The 13,189-nt window shown below is 43.5% G+C and overlaps 1 protein-coding gene across 1 annotated transcript in view; it reads right to left on the bottom strand.

The window, feature by feature from the left end:
- Positions 1 to 1,491: 1,491 nt before the first annotated feature.
- The window catches only part of LOC101944097 (olfactory receptor 14A16-like), a 114,779-nt gene continuing 103,081 nt past the window's right edge, over positions 1,492 to 13,189 (bottom strand). The window contains exon 2 of the mRNA XM_065563258.1: positions 1,492 to 2,696. Coding sequence (XP_065419330.1) covers positions 1,749 to 2,669 — 921 coding nt within the window. The 5' untranslated portion in view covers positions 2,670 to 2,696 and the 3' untranslated portion in view covers positions 1,492 to 1,748. The remainder of the gene's footprint in view (positions 2,697 to 13,189) is intronic.

Genomic DNA, 13,189 nt, shown 5'->3' with positions numbered 1-13,189 from the left:
AGTTCTCAGGCCACTTCCGCGTATGTGAGGGTCACCATCTAATCTAGGCTGGCACCCGGGGGACTCAGTCAGAGACATCCAGAGTACGAGCTTCTACAGCTTGAGCTGAACAGCCAGGCTGCCTGACAGCCACTGGAACAGCCCCCTATCCTCTAGGTGGAGCAAAGATGGGCCTCAAAACACACACTGCTCATGGGCGGTATTTATGCAGCAACAGTGCACGGCTGCAGAGGTCAGGGGCTTCATCTGAGCTTGAGTCACCTCCCTCTGCCAGAAGGTCAGGGCGTGACAGAGAGTTGTACTAATGCAACGCCAGTCTGACCTGCTGTACGCCAACACCATCCAGCACCCGCACAACAAACGAAATTAGACCGAAGTGTCACAGCACTCAGGAGACTAGACAGTTCTGCGCACCCGGCAGAGAATAGGAGAGACCGAGGGGCACCAGTGCCCAAAGCCCCCACAATGGCAGGGAAATGATTGAGATACACACAGAAATTCCTGGTAAGTGACCCACACCACACGCTGCAGGGGAAAGCAAACCCCCTCCCCACCAAGTTCCCTGCCAATCTGACCAGGGTGGAAATTCCTTCCTGACCCCGACATGGTGATCATTAGACCCTGATCATGTGGGCAAGAACCAGCCAGCCAAGCATCCGAGAGAGAGAGAGAATGAATGTCTCAGTGCCATCTCAGAGCCCTGGCACATCCACCCAATGTCCCAACTCCAGCCAGGGCTGCCTGATGCTTCAGAGATTAAAAAAAGCCCTCCCAGAATACACTGGGTTGGGGGGAGGAATCCCTTCCTGACCCCTGCCAGTGGCCAGATGAAACCCTGAAGCATAAGCATTTAGGAGCATAAGACATATGCCGCAAGTGAGTCCCAGGGCTGCTGAGCCCTGCCCCCCACCATCACAAGCAGCCGCGTCATACAATCCCACTCAGACATGTGTCCAGCTCTCTCTTCAAACCAATTCAGTTATTTGCCCCCCACAACTCCTAATGGGAGGCTGCTACAGAGACTCGTCCCTTTGATGGTTAGAAACCTCCCTGTAATTTCTAGACAGTCTCTCCATCTCTCACACGCCCGAATGTACATGTGAGCCAGACTGATACAGTCTGGGTCCTTGTCCCCCTCCAGTGGTTAGGCCTCATATGGTGGTTTATAAGACATTGGCCCAGTCCCCAGCTGGTGGTAATGGATATACAGCTCCATTGGAGGCAGTAGGACAGATCCACAGATGCTGCAAATTGCTTTAGCGCCACCAGAGTCAATGGAGTTACAAGGATGTGTTGAGGATCTACCCCAAATGTCTTCTCTCACCTACCCCAGTCTTACTCCAGTCTGAGTCCTTTAGTTCCAATGAAGCCACTCCTGATTTATACACACAAATAAGCAAGACAACCCCCCCCCCCCATCATTGTTTTCAGTGGCCATGGAATGGGTGCAAGTGACCAAGCAGTATAACGGGTATTGTTTTGGCACAGAATAAAAGTCTGATTCCTCTCATGCACACATTTTACACCCATTTAACTCCACAACTGGCCCAGATTTTCTATGGGTGTAAATCACGGCAGTGGCAGTGACATCAGCAGAGTTAATCTGGATTTGCATTAGTGCAACTGAGATCAGAATCAGACCTGTTTGTGTGCAAGCTGTGTGGTCATGGAAATAATTGACATTAATGAACAGATACTAAGTAAGGAAACTTTAATTAGAGAATGATACAAAATTAATTCTTGGTGAATTACCTACACCCAGTCAGTCTCCTCAAGGCAGCTTTCATCTCCTTGTTCCTCATGCTGTAGATAATTGGATTCATGATTGGTGGCAATACGGAATAGAGAACAGCCGCCACAAGATTCAGAGCAGATGGGGAGCTGGAGATGGGTTTCAGGTAGGCAAAGGAGGCAGTGCAAACAAACAAGGAGACCACAGTGAGGTGGGGAAGGCAGGTGGAGAAGGCTTTATGCCGGCGCTGCTCAGAGGGGATTCTGAGCACTGATTTGAAGATCTGAATGTATGACACAATGATAAAAACAAAGCAGCCTAAGACTAAACACACACTAAAGGCAAGAACCCCAACTTCCCTCAGATATGAGTCAGAGCAGGCGAGCTTGAGTAGCTGGGGGATTTCACAGAAGAACTGATCGACCATGTTGCCTCCACAGAAGGTCAATGCAAATGTGTTCCCAGTGTGTAGCACAGAGTAGAGAAGCCCACTGATCCAGGCACCAGCTGCCATTTCAACACAAGTTCTGCTCTTCATTATTGTCTCATAGTGCAGTGGTTTGCAGATTGCGATATATCGGTCGTATGCCATGACGGTGAGAAGGGAAAAATCTGCTCCCACCAAGAAGAAGAGGAAAAAGACTTGGGCAACACATCCAGCATATGAAATGGACCTGGTGTTCATGAGGGAGTTGGCCATGGATTTGGGGACTATGACAGAGATGGAGCCAAGGTCTAGGATGGACAGATTCATCAGGAAGAAGTACATGGGGGTGTGAAGGTGGTGGTCGAAGGCTATGGCCATGAATATAAGAAGATTCCCCATCAGAGCTGCCAGGTAAATCATTAGAAACCCCACAAAGTGCAAAATCTGCAGCTCCTGAACTTCAGAGAATCCCAGTAGAAGGAACTCCGTCACGGTTGTTCGGTTGGACATTTTCTTTCTCCGGACATCATTTGATGGCTGCAGAGGGAGGGACAAGAGCAAGTGCCTGGATTAGATCAGTTAAATAACTCTCCGTTTGTGAAAACCACCTTAATTTCCTTCAGTCAGACACTTAGCTTGTGAAGATTGGTGTAATATGGGAATGAGGATAGGGGGAAAAAATGACTGACTCGAATGGATTACTCCTGATTTACACTGGTGTGAGAGAATGTAGTTCAGCTCTATGGACTCCAGGGCAGTTACCCCTAATTTACACCAGGGTGATAGAGAGGAGAATTAGTACAATTGCTTTTGAGATATTTGTAAACCTCTGTCACCCAGAGGTGGGCGAACTCTGATAACGGTGTATAAATGTTACTATCCTGAGTTTATGGAGAGGAATTGGGGGTCTGGCTGGTGAGATTCTGCTGTCAGGGGCACTGCTGTGAACATGGGGTAATTTCACTGCATGCCATGGAATTACTCCTCATTTACACTGCTCTAAATGGGAGCAGCACCTCGCATAGAGGTGACCAAACCCCGCCATATTTACACAGTGAACTCGAGTCAGGAATACAGCCCAGGAGTTCTGACACCCCATTCCCCATACTAGCCGGGGTTCTACGTTCGCTGCGAGAGACAGACGTTCCGGCTCCCCTCCTGCTTCTCTAACCACTCAACTAAACTCCCTCCCAGAGCTTGGAAGTCCTGACACCCAGTTCGCCCTCTGCTCTAACTCACTAAATCCAACACCCCTCCCAGAGCTGGAAATACAGGCCAGGAGTTCTGGCTCTGCACACTGGACTCACCTCCCTCCCAGAGCTAAGAACACAACATGAGGTGTCTTGACTCCCAGTCCCCTCCTCTAACCAATACATCAGACTGCATCTCAGCCTTTGGCTCAGTGACTCTCCATTGCCATCAGGAATGACTGCTGCGAGTGACAATGGAGAACCTTTGGGCCAGCAAACACAAGTGAGAGTGATTCTCCAGCGTGGTACTTGGGGCACTCACCTGGTGTCTGGAAGAGCCAAATTCAAGTCCCTGCTCCAATGACTGTGTAATTATTGATACAAAGTGGAGCAGCTTCAACAGGAGAGACTGAGAACGTCTCATTTTAGAACACCCCATAGCCTACCGGCTCAGGCACCCTCCTGTAAAGTAGGAATTCAAATCGCTTCTCATCATCAGTCAGAGGGAGGGATTGAACCAGAGTCTGTCACATGCCAGCCGAGTGCCCTAACCACTCAGCTTCAAGTTCTCTTCTACACACTGGTCTGAACGTTCTCCCAGAGCCACACATAAAATTCAGGAATCCTGGGTCTCAGTCCTTGCTATTCTTCCCCACTACAAGCAACTCCCCTTGAAGCAATCTAGTAGACAGAAGTAGCAATAAACATAGATATAGAGAAAGAGAGAGAGAACTACACACAAACTGATAGTTTGTTGATACATCTATCTATCTAACAGTGAGACAGATGTAAGAAAAACATTGATACAGACAGTAAGAGAGAAACACAGAACTAACACAAACTAAGTTGTCACTTACAATTTTGTCCTTAAAGAGCCACTCTAACTCCCAAATATATTTCATTGCAGGGGCAAACTTACGGTGCCGGTCTGTGTGGAATCCTCCCAGACTGAGATGTCTTTTCTCCTCCAGATGCAGACTGCAATTGGTTTTCCCTATCTCTCTAGTCCCATGCACACACCTCTATCAATCAATCTCTCTATCTAATGCCGTATCACTGTATTATGAGATGCCGTTCCCCGATCACACTGAGGCTGAGCTGCTGGAAATACACTGAGATCTGTGCTGTCTGCAGATGAGCTGTGTAACAAAACCATTGGTGCTGCGGGAAGGTGTTTTATCCATGTCTGTTTTCTAAGGGCTTGTGGGACTCACTCCTTGGAGCCCTCAACAGCCCAGAAGCAACAGTTTATTTATCTTGCCATTTGCTTCTGCGAAGAGTTTCCAAATTCTAAAATAATCACTGTTACAATGAGACAGCAGGGTCTAGAGGAAAGATTGTGAGGCAAACACTGGGTGCACACAGACATCTTAAATCAATTCCTAGCCCTGCCTCTGACCTCCTTTGTTACCTTGGGAAAGTCATTCCCTGGGGCCATCTTTTCCCTCCCACCCTTTGCCTGTCTTTTCTCCTGTAGGCTCCTTGGAGCGGAGACTGTCTTACCTACAATAATGGGCCTCTCAGATCAGGTTCAATTTATTATTATTAAATTATTTATTTAATATCAAATATTTAAAATATTGTTATATTAACTGTATTATATTGGATATATAGCATAATATATTATATATAATATAATATATATTATTGAAATATTATCAATATTATTATATATCATTATTTAATTATTTAATATTATTCAATTTATTATTATTAAAAAGCAAAGGTCCAAGGTGTCCTGAGATCTGATCCCAATTATTCCTCTGGTTTTGTTCGGTCACTTCACCGCTCCAGTCCTCAGTTTGTCATCCATCCAATGGGATTAATAGTTACAACTTGGAGGATAATTCTTAATGAGTGGAGAGGCTCAAAAATATCTTCCTGTCAAAACACCTTTTTGAAGAAAAATTTCTTGTCATTGAAAATAATTTTGGTGCGGAAAAAAATCATTTTCATCTTCTTTTATATGGGTTTTTGTTTTTGGTGGGGGGAAGCTGTTTTTTTTTTATGAAAACATGGGGATGAAAAACTATTTTGCATATATTTTTAGTTTTTTGTGGAAAAGTTTTCAATATCAGAAATCGTTTCCCAAAACTAGAAAATATTTACCATAAAGTGGCATTTTTACTAGAGAAGTTTATTGAAAACCACACACTTTTCAGTCTCCAGTTTCATTTTTTTGCCCACCCCCATCCAAAAGCAATATTATGGGATATTTCCATGAAAACAAAACAATGACATTTCCCTCAAAAATATAATTTTCATTGTTGACCAACTTTAATAATGAGTAATTAAAACTATATTAAATGCATTTGAGTTGATGTGGGTGCAAGATTCATTGCATTTTTATTTCACAGCATCTGCTTTTCATAGGAACTGTCTAACTGGGTCAGATGTTTTGACCATCCAGTCCAGTATTCTGTCCATGACAGTAGCCAGTACCACCTGATTCAGAGGAAAGTCTAAGAAGCCCTATAGAGGACAATTCTTGAATAACCTGCCCATGGCGGAATCTCATCATCATCAGCTAGTGAATGGTCTATGGTGTGAGGAAGGTGAGTTTTTACCCCTTATAACAAAGCGCGGACTCACCCCTGCGGCGCCTCCTGCTGGACATCTCGGGAATTAGCTCTCCCAGCCTTGGAGCGCCCTCTGCAGGCCTGTGATCTGCCTTGCCACTGACGCCATGTCCCTCCCAGGACTCTGGTACCCCTTTATCTGGGTGCTGACCCCTGGCAGTACCCCCACAGTTCTGGGTCTCCCCCTCCCAAGGGAACCCCAACCCACTATCCCCACTTTGCCTCAGTCTTGGCTACTGCCCAGTCTCCATCTAGCCCCCATTCACTGGGACAGACTGCAGTATAAGCCACTCATCACAGGCAAAGGGGTTTGGACCTGTTGCCTCTGCCTACCTATGGGCTGCCCCCTGCAACCCAGTACCTAATAGGCCTTACCAGACCTGCAGCCTGGGGCATTCCTAGGCCGGAGCTCCCCAGCTCCCTTGGCCTTTCCCCAGCCCTGCTCCACTCCAGGCACTTAGTTAAGCTCCCTGCAGCCAGGCCCTTCTCTCTCTGAATGCAGAGCAGAGAGACTGTTTGGCCTCTGGGTCACCGACTTTTTATACCCGCCAGCTGTGGCCTGAATGGGGTGTGGCTCAGCTGCGGCTGCTTCCCCAATCAGTCCAGCTTTTCCCCTGCCACAACCCTTTCCAAGGGCTGTTCCAACCCTGTCAGGGCTGGAGCGAGTAGCCCCCCGCTACACCCCTCATAGAGTTTTATCTACTACAAAGTAACTGTATGCCCCCTTTTCCAGATAGGCCAGAATATTCAAGGGAACTTACTGGATTTGAGTGCCTAAATCCCATTGGCTTTTGACAGACGAGGAGTGCCCAGCTCCATTAATCCCCTTTGAATATCTCACTTAGTTTACTATTAATTGCTTATTTGTAGATTCCATCACTGACAACTTTCAAATTAAGATTGAATGTTTTTCTAAAGGATCCGCTCTAGGTATTATTTTGGGAACGTTCTCTGGGCTGGGTTATACAGGAGGTCAGACTAGACAGTCACTATGGTCCCTTCTGGCCTTGGTATCCATTAATCTAATTTTAACTCCACCAAAAATGGGAACAAAGTTTCTCCAAAAACCTCACAAAAAGGTAGATTTAAAAAAAATTATAAATTCTAAAGTACTATGAATTATTTAAAGAAAGTTTCATTTGTTTTAAGGGGGAAAGAGGATTCTGATCCTCTGCCCCCATTTATTGACCAGATCTATTAAAATTATTTCTGGGAGATTTTAGCTGAATTAGGCAACACCTCAGAGTAACGCATCACCGCTTCTCTCTTGGCGATGTAGGCTATTTTGTGTTCATGGTGGGGCCAACCTAACCAGTGATGGGATTTTCAAGAGTACCTATAGATATTTGGCCACCAAAATTCCAATTAGTTTTTATGGGAATTGGAAATCCCAGGCCCCTAGGTGAAAATCTCCACCCATAATTTTATGATCAAAACCTGCCGCTCTTTTCTGGTGGCATTTTTAAGGCTATTATTCAATATTTTTATTAATGAATTGGATAGAAAATATGCTTTTAAAACTTGCATATGACACCAATCTGGGAGGGGTTGCAAACACTTTTGAGTACAGGATCAGAATTCAAAATGACCTTGACAAATTGGAGAATTGGTCTAAAATCAACAAGAATAAATTCAATAAAGACAAGTGCAAAGTTCTTCTCTTACCAAGAAAAAATAAAATGCACAACTACAAAATGCGGAATCACTGGCTAGATGCATGTTGTGAATGAGAGGAATATTAACATTGTGTATTGGCTCCAGGTCCTTATTTCTGGGTAGCACTTTTGCCTTTCTCCAAGGTACGTGAGAGAAGACAATTGGGTTTGGAATATATGCAGCTGATGTATTGATCTATAGTTATAAATTGCTGAACAAGCCTATTTAGGAACCAAATTTTGAGTTACTTATCAGTGTTTAATCAAGCAAGACTCTGGTTGGGCCAGAATGGGATATCAGTAACACCCGAGTAAAGCTGAAGACATTGGACTTATTTTGGCTTCATCCCTGAGATGAGAATTTCCTCCACTGTGAGTTTTGCCTGAGTAAAGAGAGTAAAAGCTGTCCACCCTATTGTACCAGTTTTAAAGTGGTGTATCCCCACTAATATCAATGGAGTTGCGGTAGCATAAAACTGGCATAATGGAGAGGATAATATAGCTCAAGGACTTCAAGAAAAAAAACCCATTCTGGTTATTATTTCTTGTTCACATGCAACATTTGAATGAGAATTATGCACAATGCAGACCTCTGCTTTAATCTTCATTGTTATGATCTTGTCTTGCCTATGCAATTCTCTTTCCATTTCTACCTCTATAAGTAATCTTGGAAGGATTCGATTTTTATCAATAAATATTGGCAAATGTTGATTTCACCATGCACACACAAACCAACAAAAAAATATTTCCTTCAACAATCAATATTTCCAGCGAGGCAAAGTAAGAAAAGTGCTGCTTGAGAACTTATGAGTGTTTGATTTAAGGTTATTGACTTTGTGTATTTTGACGTCATGTTGAAATGTTCGGCTTTCACAGTTCTTAAGTTTTAGCGTTTTGAATCTCAACATGTACTGACATTAAATAGCTATTGTCTGCTCCCTCCATAATTTCCTGCAACTTTGAAAATGTAAACTGATAATATTGATGTCTATAATTAATCATTTTTTTTATTTTATCAGTCAAAATAATATATATAAAAATTAAATTCTGCCAAGCCCATGTATAAGATAGTATTGTCTATGGTCAAGAGTCCTATTCACATTTTATTTTGAAAAGTAGTATCTAAAGGAATAAATGTCAGCTAAAACACAAACCCACTTTTAAGCTTTTGAGTAATGCACCTTCTTGCTTTCACCCAATTTTCCCCATCGCATGGGAAGAGCCATGTGTAAAAATGTGTAAACATTCACAAAGTTTGCTGCATCAGAGGCTAAATGGAACAAATTCATCCTGATGTTTATCCAATGTAGCTAAAAAAGAGACACTGAGGATGACATAGAGACAAGAAGAGATAAGGAACTAATTACACAAAGTTGAAGTCAAAGACACCACTCGCATTGGGTTAAAGCTAGAGAACGTCAATTGAATTCAATAGACTTACTCCACACTAAGTCAATATGAATTAAACTAGAGTTTGGCACAGAGAGAGAGAGTTAAATTTAACTTCCTTAGCTGACAGAAGAAGTTTTAAGTATCAATTTTCAGAATTTCAAAGAAATAAGTAAAAATTAAATTGCAATAAGCCCTAAACCGAGAGAGAAGAATTGCTTCTGTAGTTGGATAGCCATTCACGGTCTTTATTTAATCCTGATCTGATGGTGTTAAATTTGCAAATGAACTGGAGCTCAGCAGTTTCTCTTTGGAGTCTGGTCCTGAAGTTTTTTTGCTGTAAGATGGCTACCTTTACATCTGCTATTATTTCTCCTCCCTTGGTGTTCACACTTCAACTGCTAGCAGAGGACCTCACCCTCCCTGATTGAACTAACCTCGTTATCTCCAGACTGATTCTTGCCACCATATTTATACCTGCCCCTGGAAATTTCCATTACATGCATCCGACGAAGTGGGCATTCACCCATGAAAGCTTATGCTCCAATACATCTGTTAGTCTTAAAGGTGCCACAGGACTCTCTGTCACTTGGTAATAGTGACCATAATATAATTAAATTTAACATCTTTGGGGGGGGGGGAATACCAAAGAAGCCCCACCACAGTAGCATTTAACTTCAGAAAGGGGATCTATGCAAAAATGAGGAAGCTAGTTAAAGGGAAATTAAAGGGAACAGTCACAGCAGTGAAATGCCTGCAAGCTGCATGGACATGTTTTAAAAAACTATAATAGAGGCTCAAATTAAATGTATACCCCAAATTAAAAAGAATAGTAAGAGGACTAAAAAATGCCACAATGACTAAACAACAGAGTAAAAGAAGCAGTTAGAGGCAAAAAGGCATCCTTTAAAATCTGGAAGTCAAATCCTACTGAGGAAAATAGAAAGGAACATAAACTCTGGCAAGTCAAGTATAAAAGTATAATTAGGCAGGTGGAAAATAAAAGAATTTGAAGAGCAACTAGCAAAAGACATAAAAACTAACAGCAAAATATTTTAAGTACATCAGCAGCTGGAAGTCTGCCAAACAATCAATGGGGCCACTGGACGATTGAGGTGCTAAAGGAGCACTCAAGGAAGAAAAGGATTTTGCAGAGAAGCTAAATAAATTATTTGCATTGGTCTTCATGGCAGAGGATGTGAGGGAGGTTCCCACAACTGAACAATTCTTTTTAGGTGACAAATCTGAGGAACTGTCCCAGACTGAGATTTTGGAACAAATTGATACATTTAACAGTACTAAGTCATCAGGTGCTATTCACCCAAGAATTCTGAAGGAACTCAAATATAAACTTTGAAATATGAACTTTTCAGAAAGTTTTTATAAAGGGTTGGGGACAACTTCCTGGTACAAGTGCTGGAGAAACCCACTAGGAGCCATGATCCTCTTGATCTGCTGCTTACAAACAGGGAAGAATTGGTAGGGGAAGTAGAAGTGGGTGTCAACCTAGGCAGCAGTGACCCTGAGATCGTTGAGTTCAGGATCCTGACAAAAGGAAGAAAGGAGGGTAGGAAAATATGGACCCTGGACTTCAGAAAAGCAGACTTAGACTCCCTTAGGGAACTGATGGGCAGAATCCCCTGGGAGGCTAATATAAGGGGGAAGGAGGCCAGGAGAGCTGACTGTATTTTAAAGAAGTCTTATTGAGGGCACAGGAACAAACCATCCTGAAGTTCAGAAAGAATAACAAATATGGTAGGCGACCAGCTTTGCTTAACAGTGAAATCTTTGGTGAGCTTAAACTCAAAAAGGAAGCTTACAAAAAGTGGAATTTTGGACAGATGACTAGGGAGGAGTATAAAAATATTGCTAGAGCATGCAGGGATGTAATCAGAATGGCCAAGGCACGATCAGAGTTGCAGCTAGCAAGGGATATGAAGGGTAACAAGAAGGGTTCTACAGGTAGGTTAACATCAAGAAGAAGGTCAGGGAAAGTGTGGGATGCTTACTGAAAGGGGGAGGCAACATAGTGACAGCTGATGTGGAAGAAGCTGAACTACTCAATCCTTTTTTTCCCTCCGTCTTCACAGACAAGGTCAGCTCCCAGACTGCTGCACTGGGCAAAACAGTATGGGGAGGAGGTTAGCAGCCCTCAGTGGTGAAAGAACAGGTTAAGGACTATATAGAAAAGCTGGACATGCAAAAGTCCATGGGTCCAGCTCTAATGCATCCAAGAGTGCTGAGCGAGTTGGCTGATGTGATTGCAGAGCCATTGGCCATTATCTTTGAAAATTCATGGTGATCGGGGGAGGTCCCAGATGATTGGAAAAAGGCAAATAATGTGTCCGTATTTTAAAAAGGGAAGAAAGAGAACCAAGGGAACTACAGATTGGTCAGCCTCACTTCAGTCCCTGGCAAAATCATGGAACAGGTCCTCAAGGAATTCATTTTGAAACACTTGGATCAGAGGAAGGTGATCAGGAACAGTGAACATGGATTCACCAAGGGCAAGTCATGCCTGACCAACCTGGTTGCCTTCTATGATGAGATAACTGGCTCTGTGGATATGGGGAAAGTGGTGGATGTGATATATCTTGACTTTAGAAAAGCTTTTGATAGAGTCTACCACAGTTTAAAAACTATGGATTCGATGAATGGACTATAAGGTGGATAGAAAGCTTGCTAGATTGTCAGGCTCAATGGGTAGTGATCAACGGCTCAATGTCTACTTGGCAGCCCCTATCAAGTGAACTGCCCCAGGGGTTGGTCCTGGGGCCAGTTTTGTTCAACAACTTTATGAATTATCTGGATGATGTGATTGATTTCACCCACAGCAAGTTCACAGATGACACTAAGCTGAGGGGAGAGGTTGATATGCTGGAGGGAAGAGATAGGGTCCAGAGTGACCTAGACAAATTGGAGGATTGGGCCAAAAGAAATATGATGAAGTTCAACAAGGACAAGTACAGAGTCCTGCACTTAGGAAGGAAGAATCCTGCACCACTAGAGGTTGGGGACCAACTGGCTAAGCAGCAGTTCTTCAGAAAAGGACCTGGGGATTACAGTGGATGAGAAGCTGGATATGAGTCAGCAGTGTGCCTTTGTTGCCAAGAAGGCCAACAGCATATTGGGCTGCATTAGTAGAAGTATTGCCATCAGAACAAGGGAAGTGATTATTCCCTTCTATTCGGCACTGGTGAGGCCACACCTTGAGTATTGCGTCCAGTTGTGGTCCCACACACTATAGAAGGCATGTGGACAAATTGGAGAGAGTCCAGCGGAGGGCAATGAAAATGATTAGGGGGCTGGGGCACATGACTTATGAAGAGAGGCTGAGGAAACTGGGGTTATTTAGTCTACAGAAGAGAAGAGTGAGGGGAGATTTGATAGCAGCCTTCAATTACCTGAAGGGGGGGTTCAAAAGAGGATGGAGCTAGGCTGTTCTCAGTGGTGGCAGATGACAGAACAAGAAGCAATGGGCTCAGGTTGCAGTTGGGGAGGTCTAGGTTGGATATTAGGAAACACTATTTCACTAGGAGGGTGGTGAAGCACTGGAATGGGCTACCTAGTGAGGCGGTGGAATCTCCATCCTTAGAGGTTTTTAAGGCCCGGCTTGACAAAGCCCTGGCTGGGATGATTTAGTGGATGTTGGTCCTGCTTTGAGCAGGGGATTGGACTAGATGACCTCCTGAAGTGTCTTCCAACCCTAATATTCTATGATTCTATCATTCTATGAAATTGCTGAACCCTAACTATGGTATGTAATCTATCATTTAAATCAGCTTCTGTATCAGATGACTGGCAGATAGCTAATGCAACAACATTTTTTAAAAATGTATCCAGAGACGATCTTGGCAATTACAGGCCAGTAAGCCTAACTTCAGTATCAGGCAAATTAGTTGAAACTATTGTAAAGACAGAATTATCAGACACATAGATAAACATGATTTGTTTTGGAAGAGTCAACACAGCTTTTGTAAAGGGAAATCATGCCTCACCAATCTAGTCCCTCACCAAAGGTTTCTTAAGCACAGTATGTAGTCATGGGATAAGAGGGAAGGTCTGGATCAGTAACTGGTTAAAAGACAGGAAACAAGGAGTAGGAATAAAAGGTCAGTTTTCAGAATGGAGAGAGATAAATATTGGTGTCCCCCAGGGATCTGTACTGGGACCAATGTTGTTCAACCAAGTCATAAATGATCTGAAAAAAGGAGGAA

Source organism: Chrysemys picta, chromosome 12, assembly GCF_011386835.1.
Source record: "Chrysemys picta bellii isolate R12L10 chromosome 12, ASM1138683v2, whole genome shotgun sequence".
Classification (NCBI taxonomy): domain Eukaryota; kingdom Metazoa; phylum Chordata; order Testudines; family Emydidae; genus Chrysemys; species Chrysemys picta.
The sequence above is the reverse complement of the archived record's forward strand: the minus strand, read 5'-3'. Positions and strand labels throughout refer to the sequence as shown.